Source organism: Ananas comosus, linkage group 11, assembly GCF_001540865.1.
Source record: "Ananas comosus cultivar F153 linkage group 11, ASM154086v1, whole genome shotgun sequence".
Lineage (NCBI taxonomy): Eukaryota > Viridiplantae > Streptophyta > Magnoliopsida > Poales > Bromeliaceae > Ananas > Ananas comosus.
Window position 1 is genome coordinate 1,224,526 of NC_033631.1, and position 16,825 is coordinate 1,241,350.

General features: G+C 36.9%; 1 protein-coding gene and 1 pseudogene across 1 annotated transcript; one reads left to right on the forward strand and one right to left on the reverse strand.

Moving 5' to 3' along the window:
* Positions 701–4,897, forward strand: LOC109717757 (annotated as a pseudogene).
* On the reverse strand, positions 7,356–12,158 carry LOC109717759. The gene is made up of 3 exons (XM_020243652.1): positions 11,824–12,158; positions 8,436–9,743; positions 7,356–8,011 (listed from the first exon to the last, which is right to left on the reverse strand). Exons 1-3 carry the CDS (start codon positions 12,004–12,006, stop codon positions 7,784–7,786), a joined length of 1,719 nt encoding a protein of 572 aa, XP_020099241.1. The 5' UTR covers positions 12,007–12,158; the 3' UTR covers positions 7,356–7,783.

Sequence of the window (16,825 nt, forward strand, 5' to 3'; positions counted from 1 at the left end):
TTTTGAAATTTCAAATTTATTTTTTGTACAAATTTGAAATTTAAAAATTATACTTTTAATCCAAATTTAAAATTTTTAATTTAAATTCAAATTTTAAATTATTTTAAAATAAAATTTAGTAAAAGTATTAATATATACAAGCATCAAAATTTTTTTGCCAAACAGTTTTAAAAAATTATTTTAGAAAAATTATTTTTACCTAAACTCAACCAAACGCTTTACAGCTTTTTATCAAAATCAATCCTCCAAATCAAAATCACTTATGCATAAATTACTTTTTCAAAAGCTAGGCCAAATTCTTTTCTTTTCTTTTTGGGTTTTTTTTGCATTTGGCTCCTTTAAAATATTTTTTTTTACAAATAGCCCCATCAAATAAATTTGCAAATTTGGCCCCATCTCCGCCACGTAGGCACCACGTCAGCGCTATGGTTTTAAGTTGAACACGGCGAATCATTCACCGTGTTCAAACACGGTGAATGGTTCACCGTATTCTATACTTATATTCCTGTTTAGACACGATGAATGGTTTACCGTATTCAACTTAATAAACTAGTCCCAGCCCCGCTCACGTGGCGCTGACGTGGCGTCTGCGTGGCAAGGCTAGGCCCATTTTTGTAAATATAAATTTACTTGGGCTATTTTTAAAACAAATTTTGTCCAAGGGAGCAAATGCAAAAAAAAAAAAAAAAGAGCCCTTTCTTATTCTTTTGGATCTGTTTTTCGCTGTCAATTTGGCTTCAACAACACCTCACCATCGAAAGTTCCCAGCAGGAAAGTTCCCAGCAGGAGGAGAAGGAATTTTCACTTTGCTGGTGGTAGTCTGGTAGACCCACCGGCCACAGGATGCTGATGGCAAAAGTGAAGAGGGAGGCCTTTTAATTATTCTGCTCCCCATTCTATTTCTTTTCACTCTTCAACTTCATCTCTCCGCTCTCTCTCTCTGCCTCTCTCTCTCTCCTCAATCCCCCAAAACATCTTTGAGAGCATCTTTGGTTGCAGTATTTTCACTAGTTGAATTTGAGATTAATTATTTTGGAGCAGCTCCCTCTTCAATCCCCTTTTTGGATCTGTGGTTAGTTGTGCATCTTCTTCTACATATTCTTTTTAATTCATTTTTTTGTTTCAAGGGTTCCTGTTTTTAATCCTCTTTTCTATCAACTAGCTTTAATTTATTCTTGTTAAATTAAGTTCTTATATTTCTATCACTAGTAGTTTGTTGCTCAGATGACTTATAGTCCTGATATTAACTTAAAATTGTGAACAAGAAGAGGGCTTGAAAGGAAACCCCACTTATAATTGTTAATTGTAGAATAATTTATAATCACTCTTAAAACAATTCCCTCTACTCAGTGACTAGAAGCAGATTCATTTGCTTTTCAACTCTTTATTGATTTCATACTCCTCTAGAGGACTTTCCGATATCTTGCTGTACAAATATATACATTGAGGTTATGTAGGAGTTTTGTATGACTGGTTATGATGAATCTTTTTTTCTCAAAAATTTGTTTAATTAACAGATCCTGAAACAAGTTATTGCCTTTTTGTTCTTGCAATTCAACAACAATTTTGTTATTTGTGTTTCTTCTTTTTAACTGAGGATTCTAACAAATGTTTGTTTAGTGCATTAAAGAGTTATTCCGCATGAGACAATGACATGATCTTTACGAAAATTGCCTGGAATCATAAAAGCGTAAAAAAAAAAAAAAAATCATATTCGCAAGCAGTGCATTTGAAGAGACATGGTAATTTGAAAAGATTTTGTATGTCAGGCTCACTTCGGCATAAGTGTCCATGGCGGAGGCTGTGATAAGCTCATTAGTCCTGAAGATCGGTGCTACCTTAGCTAGTGAAACAACTAAAGCAGCAATATCAGTATTACTAACACCGATATCAGCAATGAAAGAACTCGTGGAGGATATAAATGAGATTAAGGACGAGCTTGAGAGCATGCTATCCTTCCGACAGATCGCAGAAAGATTAAAAGAGAAGGATGAGAGCACAAAAACCTTCATAAAACAAACAAGAGACTTGGCTTTCGACATTGAGGATATTATAGATGAGTTCACATACAAGCTCGGTGAAGAGCAAGGAGGGCTCCTGCCTAAAATAGTCAAGAGGTGCAGAAATATAACAACTTGGCGTCGCCTTAGCAAGAGGCTTAACAAAATCAAAATTAAGCTCCGAAACATTAAGGAAAGAAGGGAGCAATATGATACGAGAGGAATGGAAAATGAAGCAAGACCTCTAATAGCTGTTGGCGGTAGCAAAAGCCGTGCAGAATTAGCACATTTTGTCGAGGAGGATGGTATAGTGGGTATTGACGAGTACAAGGACTTGTTGCTTGGATGGTTAAAAGATGAGGATGAGCAGCAACGACAGCCCATGATAATCTCAGTGTTGGGGATGGGTGGTCTAGGGAAGACCACTCTCGTGACTCATGTGTACAATATCATCAAAGCTTTCTTTGATGCTTGTGCCTGGGTTGCTGTATCTCAAAGTTATGAGACTCGTGATTTGCTTAGACAGATCTTAAAAGAGTTCTATAGGGAAGATCGTGAGAAAAGAGAAGCACCTAACAACATTGATACCATGGATTATAGAAGCTTGGTTGAGACTATCCGCACTTACTTGCAGTGTAAAAAGTATGTACTCATTCTGGATGATGTTTGGAGTTCTGATGTACTGGACAATATAAAAGTTGCACTTCTGAATAGTAATAGCAAGAGTAGAATAGTTCTCACAACAAGGATTCACGATGTAGCTCTATTAGCTAACAAGCACCGTATGTTTGAGCTAGAGCCACTAGAGGCAGATGATTCGTGGGATATGTTTTGTAAAAACGCATTTTGGAAAAGTGCAAACAAGATTTGCCCACCGCCTTTAGAACAATGTGCTAAAAAAATTGTCGAGAACTGCGGTGGCTTGCCCCTTGCTATCGTATCTATAGGCCGTCTCTTATCATTTCGAGAACAAACCGGTTTTGAATGGGAGAAGGTTTACAAAGATCTTGAGTAGTATCTAACTAACAACGAATCGAAGCTCCATGAAAAAGTACATGGCATTTTGAAACTTAGTTTGGACGATCTTCCCCATTACCTTCGAAATTGCTTCTTATATTGTTCTAGTTTTCCAGAAGATTATACAATTGAAAGTGACAAGCTCATATGGCTTTGGGTGGCTGAAGGGTTCATTGAAGAAAGAGAAAGAACGATGGAGGAAGTGGCCGAGGACTACCTTAACGAACTTGTTCATCGCTGTCTACTACAAGTGGTACGTAGGGATGAAGTCGGTGGAGTTCAAGAATGTCGAATGCATGACGTCATTCGAGTCCTTGCTCTTTCGGAGTCAAAGGAGTTAAGTTTCTGCATGGTTTACGAGCATTCACGGAAAAAATTGCAGAGTTCCAAAGCACGCCGCTTGTCAATCCTAAGCAATATAACTAATTATTGTACTGAAGACAAATCTCATTTGCGTTCTGTACTTGTTTTCCTCAATTACATGAGCAATGATTTACTGAAGTCGGTCTTAAGATCATCAAAATTCTTTCGCGTCTTGGAACTAGGAGGAGTGCTAATCGAGAAACTACCGAGTGAGATCTGTAACCTATTCAACCTGCATTATCTAGGCTTGCGAGCAACGAAAATTAAGGAGCTTCCAAGATCAATCGGGAAGCTACAAAATCTGCAAATATTAGATATAAGTGAAAGTAAAATAGAAAAGCTGCCGAAGGGAATAACGAGTCTCCAAAAGTTGAGACACCTAGTTTTTTCGAAATATGTACTCTGGGGCGTCAAGGCACCCTTGGGAATATGGCGCTTGAAGGGCTTGCAGACTTTAAGACCTATTGAAGCAACTACGGAGATTGTGCGGAATGTAGAAGCTTTGACCGAGTTGCGGACATTTCAGATAACGGGTATAAGAAACCATCACTGTGCAGACTTGTGGAATAGTATCACAAAGATGAACCATCTTAGCAATTTATTTGTCGGAAGTGATTATGGGCAAGAATTACAGCAGTTGGGCACCCTGCGCCTACCTCTGCCAATTAAAGAATTATACATGGGGGGTAAATTAGACAGAAACTCACTCCCTGAGCTTGCCATGTCCTTTGGGTCTCTAACAAACCTAACCAGATTAATACTTAGATATGCAAAATTGGATGAAGATACATTTCCTTACCTGCAAGCACTGCCCGCGTTGATGTTTCTTGAACTTTATGAGGCATATGACGGCATGAAGTTGCACTTCCAAGCAACATCATTGCCGAAGCTAAAGGAATTGTACATATCTGATGCCCTGAAGCTCAATCAGGTGGAAATAGAAAGAGGAGCAATGGCAAGCCTGAATAAGCTTCAGCTAGATGGTTGCCCCAAGCTAAAGGAGCTGCCCCACGGTATCGAGTACCTTACCACCCTTAAGGATTTATACATTTTCTATCCAGCAGAGGAACTTGTTGAGCTGCTTCTAGGAGGAGGAAAAGGCAACCACAGCAATGACTGGCGCACGAGGCTTCGGCACATCCCGAATTTTATTATTTGGGTCGAACGAGACGGAGACGGCGAGTTAGTCCAAGAAAGGATTCAATGATTCCATATCATGTTGGTGAGTTTGTGCGCTTTTTGCAAAGCACCGGCCGAGCTTGATGCTTCCACATTTTCCGCCTCAGATCTTCTAAATAATCCGTGCAGGCTTGAGGAAAATTGAAAATGATGATCGATATGCAGGTGTTATCTTATATGTGTAGTTTATTTTATTTTATTTTCAATGTATATGTATGTAAAAGTGGATGCATGAAATTAGTTGGTGCCTTCAGCTACTCGGATAATGTATTTGGAGAATGCTTTGTACCCGTAAAACTTTATTTATTGACTAAAATAAAAAAACCTTCCCTTATAAATATGCATATTTTTTTGCTTTCTAAGATGACTAAATTTTTTTTACTTGTTAAAAAAAAAAAAAACTTTTTTTATGCATTTCTAACCATTTTTAAGGATATCTTCAGTATAAATTATAAGAAATGGACGGAATAGTAGTGGCGGAACGCTGACGAAGGGCGTTTAAATCCATCAACTTGAAATTTGAGAAGATAATATAATAGATTTTTGAAAGCCCGTGGAGGAAGTGAAAAAAATAAGTATTTACATAGAGTTTTCTATATTTTACCCTTATTAAAAAGATTAAAAATATTTTTGAAGAAAAAGCTTTCGTATGATGTCTGAGAGGATAAACGCATATTTCAGTTCTTAACTAGGTTGAGTTAATCCTAGATAAATAGGACTTGATATAACAAGATAAGAATAGAGTAAATAGAAGAGCTAGTTTCACAAATATTAATTGTTGTTTAACAGATTAGTGAGAAAATCTATTGTTAATTAGATTTCGGTTTAAATTTATAGTTATTTATGTAGTATACTAGTATCCCTACACTTAGTATATATATATAAGTGTGTGTGTGAGGGTACGTGTGTGTGTGTGTGTGAGTGCACATGTGTGAGTATGTGTAATGCCATGTGGCATCACCTCCCCCCTCTTTTATGCATGCAGGGNGATGTCTGAGAGGATAAACGCATATTTCAGTTCTTAACTAGGTTGAGTTAATCCTAGATAAATAGGACTTGATATAACAAGATAAGAATAGAGTAAATAGAAGAGCTAGTTTCACAAATATTAATTGTTGTTTAACAGATTAGTGAGAAAATCTATTGTTAGATTTCGGTTTAAATTTATAGTTATTTAAATTAAAGTCAAATTTATTTAAAATTAAAGTCAAATTCTACTTTAATTAGGATAAGATGAGATTTAGTTTTATTAAAACATAAATAGATTTTAATTAAGAATCTAATTGGACTGTGAGCTCTAATTAGTATCTACATTTGACACAGATAGAATTAATTAAGCTCTCAATTAAATAGTATTTAACAAATCGGACGGATCGATTATATTGAAATAATGATGACTAATTTGTTGGCCAATTAATTTTAATTGGCATGTGCAACTCCTCTCATCATATTGTTGAAACAAAAATCAAATTCTCTTGAACTTTTCTCATAAACAGATTGATTTAAGAAATATATTGATTGTTTTTATTTTTAATAAACCACTGTATCATCTGGTGTCTATATTATTATATCATCTGGTGTCTATATTACTACAATATATAATATATGATTCATTTACTGCTAATTGAATTGAATTTGAATATGGATTAATGTAGATATAGATAAAATTATCGGGCCAATCCTACTTTATTTATAGTAATCCGAAAAAAAGAAAAGAAAAGAAAGAGTAGTTGGAATATGTAACGAATCTGATTCTTCCCTTAATTCTGAAAAAGTTTTCTGTCAAAAGAGGAGGATACGTTTGTTCCTAATTATGTGGTGTGATTAATTTAATAATTAATTATAACTTTATTCTATGACATGATTCAGGATTAATCTTAACTTAAATTTGAATTATTACAATTATATCATATACTCTGTTTGGAATAACTATGGTTAATTGATGCATAATTATATGACTAAAAGAGATTCCAAAATATTTTACCCAAAGTTTTTTTTTTCCCCTTACAAAAAATAGACTTTTTATATGAAGACTAATCAATATTTATATTTTACAAGCCTATGGGAACCTTTATTAAAAAAATAAAAATAAAAAATAAAAAAAATTTTAGGTACCATGGCGTGACGAGTTAAAATGAATAAGTTACATATGATGGTATGGCAAATAAATACAACAATTCATTCCAACAAATTGTATGTTGGAAATGAATAGTACAATTTTGAAGGGAAAAATAATTAGCACAGCCCACAGCATGAAGAGAGTCCGAGATCCCAAGAGACATGAGATCATTATTGCATAAGAAAGAATCATTTATTCACTATGCATTTCTATACAAAACAAATAATTATTAAGAGAAATAAACATGAAAAATTAGCATAGTAGGAGGGGAAAAAAAGAGAGCAAGAGAAATTAGTACAGGGTGTTGCTTTTGTTATAAATAAATTATAAGTATGGATCTATATCAAGAAAAGAAAATATACAACAAATTCTAATCACCAAGACAAGAATTACACCTTGTGCATGTTAATTGATATACGACTAACATGAAAAAATTGGTTCGTAGATGAACCCAACTTTCGAATGTACAAATAGTATTGCTCAAAAATAAAATGGACCAGTAGAACATTTGCATTCGATTGTTTGCATAAATTTACGATTTCATTTTTTTTTTTTGGTAACTTATACCCAATGTTTAGAATTTCTTCCATATTAGCATTCCAGTCCTATCAAATAAACCAAGCCCAAAGTGCACTATATTACATTAAAATCACGAACACAAAATTCTGAAACTCATATATATCAACAACCTTAGACAAATTCATATAGAACAGTACAATTTTAGAATACATAACATCATTGAAATATCAAATTCCATCCAAATTTCGTCGTGCACAATTTGTTTTTTTCCTTCTATTATGTTTTTTCAACATGTATTGCGTCGAACATAAACAAAACGAGAAACAACACGCCGAAGCAAACGATAAAACACACTATGTACCACCTTTCAAATTACCCAGGAAGGTTTAAATAAAACGAAGAACAAACATGCCGAACCAGCAAAAGTGACACACTCCGTACCAATTTTCGGAGTACCCAGGAGAGAAACCTTTGACGAGTTGGCTCAAAAGTTTTATAAGTCTTTCAAGGGCATCGTACCATTCGATCTATCTCTGAGCAGTCTATTTATACGATGATTTGGACAAGCATGAAATGCTTCAGCGGATCAGCTCTTCTGATGCACAGCAATCACATGGATGTCCATCTCCTTCAGCATGACCGATCGGCCGCAAGAATCGCACGGCGCCGTTCTCGACCCGCATATGCTCTCGTGCTCGGAGAGCCCTCTGAGGCGGTCGCGGGCATCGAGTGGTTCAGTACCGGCTTGGACCATGTCTCCGCAGAAACGGCACACTATGAGCCGCAACGGGCAGGTCGAGGACTGGTGTTGGACCTACCATCACAAAGAAGAGAGTAAAGAGTTAATGCCCTCTACTGTAGAAGATAATCCATTCTTACAAAAGCAGATCTTTTTCAATAGTATGTATAAAATAGAACACCCTTGATTACCAAACTAAGCAGGTGACATTAGTAGACATTTTCCAGTCTAAGTAGAATTGTAAAAGTACTCCGATTTAATCGGGTAATATTAATATCAAAATCTGTCTATTAACATTTTGGGAGTATATAACATGTCATGAGATAGCAAACAAGGATATGTTTAGTGTTAGAGAAAGGTATCTGCAGTAACAGACACAAAATGCATAATATAATATCAAACATAATTTCAAAAACAAAGAGCATAAATGAAAGCCATATAAACAAACTGATAAATGCAGATGAAAAATCTCAATAGATATATAATAAACTACGCTTACCATTTCTTCCTTCTCGAGGACTACTCCACATGGGCAATGGAGTGGCTCATGAAAAACTTTCATATGCTTCTCCATCTCCCCCTGTTGAAAGGCTTGTCCGCATTTACCGCAATGCACATGATTCGCTGCTTGCTCCTTCCTGAGAACAACTCCGCACCCCTCATGCTGGCACACCAAATTATGCCTGATGCAGTATGCTTCATGGATCACAATGGTCCTGCTGGATATATAATGCCGACAGTTCCGGCACTCGACTGAATCGGAATCAACTTGAGAGGAAGCATTCAAATGTTCTCCGACCTTTTGCCTGTTATTGTTAATATCCTTAACTTCTACAGAAATATTGAATTTAGTAACTCCCTTGAAGCCAAAAACTCCAATGCTGTAGGTACCTGCTACAAGGCTTTGATCCTTCTGTTTAAGTATCAAAATCTTCGAGCCCATCTCATGAGATGACCATTCATGTCGATGTTGGGTCGGAAATACCAGTGGATGCCTAGATACATAAATATTAGTATCACCATCACTAGTATCTGCCTCGATCTTGACTTCTATATTCATTAGCCCAGACGAAACTTTCTCACTAACAGCCTCTTCAATGGAAAACTTATAGTACTTAAATTTTCCTTCTTCCACGATTCCCGACTCAGCCTTTCCTAATACAAGTGGTATGAGCACATGCTGTTCATTCTCCTCGTCCAAAACAGAATCAGATCCCTCTATATCGACTTCAATATCCGTTTCTAAAATTGAAACACTTGCAGAAGGTTTGAGCTCGAGAACTCTTAACTTGTACTGCAGCTCTCCATAATAGACCGTGATAACATCGCCTTCTGACAGGGTCGCATGTTTTCGAAGAGTGGTTTCGAGGATAGCTTTATGGTTAGGAAGGTCGGAGAAGCCCACTGCTTCGGGCTTAAGCTTAGCATAAGTTCCTTTTGGCAAGCTGGCATAGCGCACCTCAATTAAAGGAACTTCAGCGTTGGTATCATGGAATAAATTTGTCCAGACATGCGGAGGCAGCTCTGCAGAATTTTCTCGTGCAGTGAATTCGAGGACTCCTGAATGAGTTGTTTTCATATCTTGATTTTCGCTGGAATTAGAAGTTGAGGGACCTCCTTCATTAACTTTGGACAACCTAAAGTACATAGGACCTTTATCCAGGGCCCCTTGATCAGATAGTTCTTTGAAGCAAGAAGGCGGTAGCTTGATCTTGTCTCCAGAACCATCATATGGAAGGGCTTCAAATAACCTTGAAAAGACAACCCCGTTGCCTAGAAGCATGTTTTCTTCCATCTGTTGCTCTGCCTGTCAAATAGACCAAACATTAATAACCTCAGAAGAGCACGACTACTGATAAGTGATAATTAAGATCTATCTAATGTTAGCCAGACAAAATGGGAACAAGAAAAGGCCACAAAAATCGCTATAATTAATTAAAATGCTAAGTTTGCTTAAGCTGCAATCTTTTCAATAACTTACAATAGAAAAATAGCAGTAAATACTTAAGGCTATGCATCAACAGTAGAAACATATATGCTAACAAAGCACAGAAGCCTGGAGAAAGATCAACAGGTACTATCATTTTCTTTTTCTTTCCCCAGTTCTAGATGTCTTGCATTCTGTAGTATCATTTAAATACTGAGGCTGTAATTCGATCTCAATTAAGAGAAATAAGGTCAGGGATCTTTCTTCAAGTACTTAACAGCAATGGACCAATGAGTGAGAATTCCATATAACCTCAATTTTCTCACTCAAGTATACTCTTAAGTGGAAGAAATAGCCAAGACTAGCTCTTAGGTTAAAAGTATTCAATCTGTGGTCACTAGACCTGACAGATACACCTTTGCTTGTTATTTTTGCGGCATGTTTATGTAATCAATTTAGATCTTATCAACTCATATCCCACTTTATCAAACTGTATCATATTGATCATGCAATATAGGGTTAACTCATCTGAAATGCCTCTAAACCTATATTGTCTAAGCTATAAGCAAATCAGTGTTTTATTTCGTGTCTCTGCTCTCTAATCATATTTGACTTGTTCCAACTGATTCTAATTGGTCTAGACTTGAATCGATTCAAATTACAATATGACCTGATAACTTCAACTCTATTTTGCACAAACTATAATGTTATGTTTTTTCGAAACATCATCACAGTTCATACAGATGTATAATTTGGAGTCCTATTTGAAACTAAAGCATTTCATTCAACACCGACCTTTCTAGTGAGGCATCATACACTCAATTTGGATCAGAAATGAATCAGTTATGATCATATTACCCGCTACTCTATTTAAAATTCCAGAATACAGAATTTAATATTTCACCTCACATGACATCTCACAACCAACCTGCACAAGATTGCTATGTAACCTCCCGGCTCGCCAAACTAGTACCATTCTCTTTTTCACAATCTTCGAGAATCTAAGAGCCTGTTTAGCTACTCTTCTTCCCTCCAACTCATTTAAGCTCTATAAGCCTCTTCTTCCACATGGAAAAGGCCTTCTCTGGAAAGAGATCACTTTGCTTCATCTTAAATCAAGATGAAGAAGAACTCTTATTACTTGATCTTCTCATCGTACACTAGAATTAATAAACACTCCCATCAAATGAGGTTTTCTGCGGGTTCTTCTGGTTTTTGATCAGGAGTAGAGCCCGTAGATGATATGGGAAAAGATTAACCTCTAGATCCCATGATGACATATATTTACATAAATTCAGATTTAGATCTTCAAAGTGAAACCTTGAATTCAATTGTTCATTTTCTAATTCAGAATTAATCAAATCTCCCCACATTTCACTCAAAGAATTGAAGGGAGATAGCGCATCAATCTATTTGCAAGGGCAAACTCAATCCTCCTCCCGAGGGATCCCATATGAGGGAATCCGTCCCAAGCAAGAATATCACAACTCACAAGTACCGCCAAATCTTGGGCCGTCACAAGGGAAAACCCTAAGCTACATTATTTGATTTCAAATTGAGTTTTTTTTTCCGTACTTTAACTTTCTTGGATCTTGTATTTGGCCTTGCCAATCCTTTAACCCCGGTTTAAATGATCAGTTTCGATAATCATATTTTACGATTCTGTGTCATTTCTTTCACTTTCGCCTACACAATGCATTTACAAAAGCCTTAACCTAATTATAGTACTTGTACAACTACACCCAACTCAATGTATAGTGACATAGAATAAGAAAGTGATAATAATATCAAAAGAGCACCAGAGAGGTCCGCATCCGATCACGAATTCTATGTGTTCACAAAAGCCATAGCCTAAACTTTAATACCATTCAAAGAACTACATGAAGTAGAAATTAGGGTTTCACGCCAAATTAACATAAAAGGAGCTCGGGAGAGAGAAGGTGGGTTAGGGTTTCCATACCTCGAGTCGTGCGCGGGCGGCATCGAGGCGCTTGGCGCGCTGGGCGGCGTCGAGGGCATCGCGGCGGCGCGCAGCCTCGACCTTGGCGCGGCGCTCCCTCTCGAGCTTGGCCTTGGCGCGCTCCTTGCGCTCCTTCTGCTCCCTCTCCAGCTTCTCCCGCGCCGCACGGAGCTCGAAATCCATCCTTCAGAACAACAACAATGGCGAAGACGACGAAGAAGAGGGGGTAAAATGGGCGAGGATGGATTGATCGATCGATCGACGCGAAGGTGAGAGATCGAGCAATTAGGGTTTGGGAAAATGAGGGCGAAGAGGCTTGAAGAGAAAGCAATCGGTTGTTCATACACTCACAACGAGGGGTACAAATATATATCTGCCTCCTCGTCTATTGGTTGGGTGATGGGGCCCGCGATTCAGATTTCTCGCAAATAAAAGTTGCTAGAAGGAACTAAAGAGTGTGGGTGTGCACGTGCGCGCGTGCGCGCAAGTAACCACTCAGCACGTGCGTCATCGCTCCAATATAGAGTTTTGGGCCCAATGGGCCCAACAAGATATGGCTCATTAGGCCTCCTACTAAGGACTTGGCCTGTTTCAGTTTGCTTTTATAGGTGTAATGGGCTATGGATGTCCATGGGTACAGATGCCCGAAATTTTATTCGAACCCGAACCCGAATGCTCATTTGCATTAACAATTGCATCAATTTGAGGTGATACTGAATTGAAAAAGTCCTCAAAAGAGAACCACACAGTACAATTTTGCTAGACAGACCCCAATTGACTAGTTAATCAGCTTGCATAGTAATCCTGGAGAAGCAAGAATTCTATCCAAAAGAAAAGACGTGACATTCGTCGACGAAGAACTGAAGCGTTTTGAGCTTCATTCTAGTGTACTAACTACCAAGTGAACGACTCGCATTGGTCAGATCTGAAGTGGATCGCTTTAATAATCAATGCTGAGTCCGAGAATATCTGAATTCGTTCTCCTGGGAAGGTATCCAAGAAAATTTGCGTCAATTACCTCTCTATATTTTGGCATTATTTCGAGTAGATAATGGTTGACTTCAACTGTAAAATTTTGCAAAAAAAATTGATAGAGAAAGTTTGTTATAATTAATGCAGTGAAATTATAAAAAATTGATAGGAAAGAGGTTTGTTATAATTAATGCAGTGAAATTATGTAAATTAAATATAATTATTCAATAAACTATCAATTTTGATAGCCATAGCAAAATAGGATATCTCTTTTATCTAATTGGTTATCTATTTTTTTCGGTATAAACTAGATAGATGTTGAGATGTGGAACAATATAATTCGCCAAATCGTTACAGTGAAGTTTTACAAGTTAGTTCTTCAATTACCCTAAATCTTTCCGAATTATTTGAAATAGTGGCAAAGTGTAGAATAATAATTGATGCAATTTTTTGTAGGGGGAATAAAAAAAACATCAGATTTTTGTAATTGAGCCTAGAGCAATGTTATTTGCACACTTATTATGTGTAAAATTTACGTCTTACTCATTTAATAAATATTATTTTTACTAATCTTATCAACTTTCTTTTTAATACTAAAAATCTAAAAGAGTTTTGTAAAGTCTAGAATAAGTTGTAAAATTTACACCTATATAGAGATGTGTATATAGTATTTTCATTAAGTGTGGCACTTCAATCGTCCAACAGCGGATAAGATAAGACAAGTGTGAGAGGCTTTTATGTGATGAGCATATTGATCTAATAATTTGACTTAAGTATTTTGGGACGTTGGTTTGGACTCAATGAGTGAATAATACTAGCAGGTCCTTATAATTGAATTGGGTCACTAGCCCTAAATATAAAGTGGGCCTCACATCGCTGGATAAATCTGGACTATGTGTGTGACTTAACTGGGTCGACAAGAATGTATCTGAGTGTGAGTGGCTTATATATTAAGAACACACTAGAACTAATAATTGGACTTAACTAGGTTGACAAGAATATTGCTTGAGAATATTCAATATAAACTGAGTTTTTCTGAGGGAGTGAAGATCACAAGTATATATAGGCCACTCGCCGTCTAAGAGAATAAATAGAAATGTGTCAAATGGTGAAGTTTTTTTTTGAGAGAGAAAGATAGCATACTACCCGCTTCGTTTATTTCTTTTTAAAAATAAATTTAGCTGAAAATGTAAAGTAACTAGACTTTGAAGTTGATACCTCAGGTACTAATTATCAAGCCTTTTACCACTTGTGCTAAAAACGGTCGGTAATGGTGTAAAGTTATAAGGCAAAACAAAAAGCTATAAGCTCTCAAGAAACTCTATTTATTATCTCTCTTATAAACCATAAGAGACACTTGACTCTTCGGCTTTCACGTCCGCAGTCTCAAAACCGGCATAGATGCTTGTCAAGACGGTGCGGCGGTCGCCTTCCTTCGCGGAATGAATAAATCTACCTCTCCACTTGTTGGCTGGGACCTGCTCATCCCACGACTAAGTACCAGAGAGAGAGAGAGAGAGAGAGAGAGAGATTTTGGAGAAAAATAGTATTATATTGTTTGAGAGTGTTCAATACAAATCAAGTTACTCAATGGAGTAAAGACCACAAATATATATATATAGACCACTCGCCGCCCAAGAAAACAAATAGAAATGCATCAAATGGTGCAAAGTTTCTTTTTTTTCCTTTGCGATAGAGTAAAAAGTAACATGCTACTGACTTCATTTATATTTTTTAGAAATAAATTTAGCTGAAAATATAAAGCAATTAGGGCTCGAACTTAGGACCTCGGATACCACACAAAGTCTTTTGCCACTTGCGCTACAGACGATCGGTAATGGTGCAAAGTTACAAGCCAAAATAGAAAGCTACAAACTCCCAAGAGACTATTTATTATCTCTCTTATAAACCGTAAGAGACACTTAGGCTTAGCTTGGTATTGAGGCCCATTTGACGCCATTAGATAAAATAGAGTTGGGATAAAAGTATATAGAGATAAACTTCTGCGTTCTCCGGCGAGACTGCAGAAAATATATCGTAACTGACTCATCGCGATATGCGAAACGCAATATTACGTACGAAAACAAACAGACATTTTTCCGTCGTTCTTCCTCATCGCACGTAATGCAATCTCCCCGCAATCCTAAATGAAGCCTTCGACTCTTCGGCTTTCGCATCTGCAGTCTCAAAACCGGCATAGATGCTTCTAGAAGGCACTGACAAAATGTCCGACAGTAATCTTCTTTGAAGTTTCGATGATTATAAAAGGGTAAAGTGAGAAAATATTAACTCTATGACAACACGCTCTTTTCGAGTGTGTACAGATAGCATTTCTCAATAATATGTATAATAATATATAATATAGGGTAAACTTTAAATACCCCATGTGATTTCACACTTTCTCACTTTAGTATCCTGTGGTTTAAAGAGTATCAAGTTAGCCCTTGTGGTTTCGCACTTTCTCATTTTAGTACCCTATGATTTAAAGTGTATTAAGTTAGTACCCTATGGTTTCATTTTCTTTTTTTATTATTCATTTCACTAATTTTTTTCGTTAAATCAGTAACAAAGTTAAAATTAAAGGGTACTAAAGTGAATATTCGATAAACCTAGGTAGGGTATCTGAAGTTTTTTGTATATAATTTAACGAAATATTAACGGAGGAAAAAAAATCAGTGACAAAATTAAAACGAAAGGGTACTAAAGTAATATTCGATAAACCTAGGTAGGGTATCTGAAGTGTTTTGTATATAACTTAACGAAATATTAACAGATGAGCCGATAAAAAGAGAAAAATGAAACCACAGAGTGCTAAATTGATGCACTTTGAACCACAAAGTACTAAAGTGAAAAAGTGCGAAACCACATAACACTAAATTAATACACTTTAAACCGCAGAGTATTTAAGTGAAAAAATGTGAAACTATAGAGGTGGTATTTAAAGTTTTCCCTATAATATATATATATATAATATATATAATAATAATAATATATAATTAGCACCCATTTTGGGTCAAAGGGAGACGTGTGATTTGGGTCCACGCGCTTTTGGCGTGGGGGGCGCGACCACTGACGCAACCCCCGCCGCGGCGCCGCGCACGCGCGCGGCGTGAGCCCGCCGATGACCTCCGCACCGCGTACTCAACCTCTCCCCCACTTTCAAAACCGGGACCACTTTTTTTTTTCTTTTTTTTTTTGTTTGTTGTTTTTACGTAGATGCAAATGGATCCGGGTTGGTGGAGCTCCACCCCGATCCGCCCCGAATGGGATGGTAAGTGGGAATAAAAAATATAGAAAAATATAATCCGTCCCGATCCGCCAAGTAAATGGAGCGGGAGGCGGGAGACTCTTTTCTTCTTTCAATCTATTCCGATCCGTTAAAAATCGGCTCCCGTCCCGCTCCCGCCCCGATCCGCCCCGAATGGAACGGTAAGTGGGAGCCAAAAATAAAATGAAAAGTAACCCGCTCCGAATCCGTCCCGCCCAGATAAGAAATGGAGCGGAAGGTGGGGGAACTTTCCCGCCCCCGGATCCGCCCCGTTTGCATCCCTATTTTTACGCATGGAGATCGGAGGCCGCTCAAGTATGCGAGGTTTTGAAATAGCCCCCTTAATTTTTATTTATTTGCGCGAGACACTTATTAACTTTTACTATTATTTATTTTGAGTTTTTATACTTAGTTGAGCTCATATTTGCTAAAAAAGTAATTAGCGTCGTTGAATTTGATAAAATTGCCAATGATTTCGATAAAATCTCTAGATTTTTTTTTGTTTAATAAACTCGCTTAATTCTAAAAAAATAAAATATGCAGAGGATTTTACTAAAGAAAACAGAAGGAGCAGTGTTTGGGTCAACATGATCTGTAGTTGAGGGAGTCTTCGTATAATTTTTAAGGATTTTTTTATAAAACAATCTTCTAGAATTTTAAAATTTGCAAAATAATCCTCTTAAAATTTTGTTTGGAAAACTAACTCTCTTTTCGTCACGTCGGCGTCACGTCAGAATTTCTTTTAAAGTCGGTGAATCGTTT

Coding starts and splice junctions, on each gene's coding strand:
- LOC109717759 (XM_020243652.1), bottom strand. CDS start 12,006: ATGGATTTCGAGCTCCGTGCGGCGCGGGAGAAGCTGGAGAGGGAGCAG. Junction 9,744..11,823: donor CCGCCCGCGCACGACTCGAG/GTATGGAAACCC, acceptor TCTATTTGACAG/GCAGAGCAACAGATGGAAGA. Junction 8,012..8,435: donor TCCTCGAGAAGGAAGAAATG/GTAAGCGTAGTT, acceptor TTGTGATGGTAG/GTCCAACACCAGTCCTCGAC.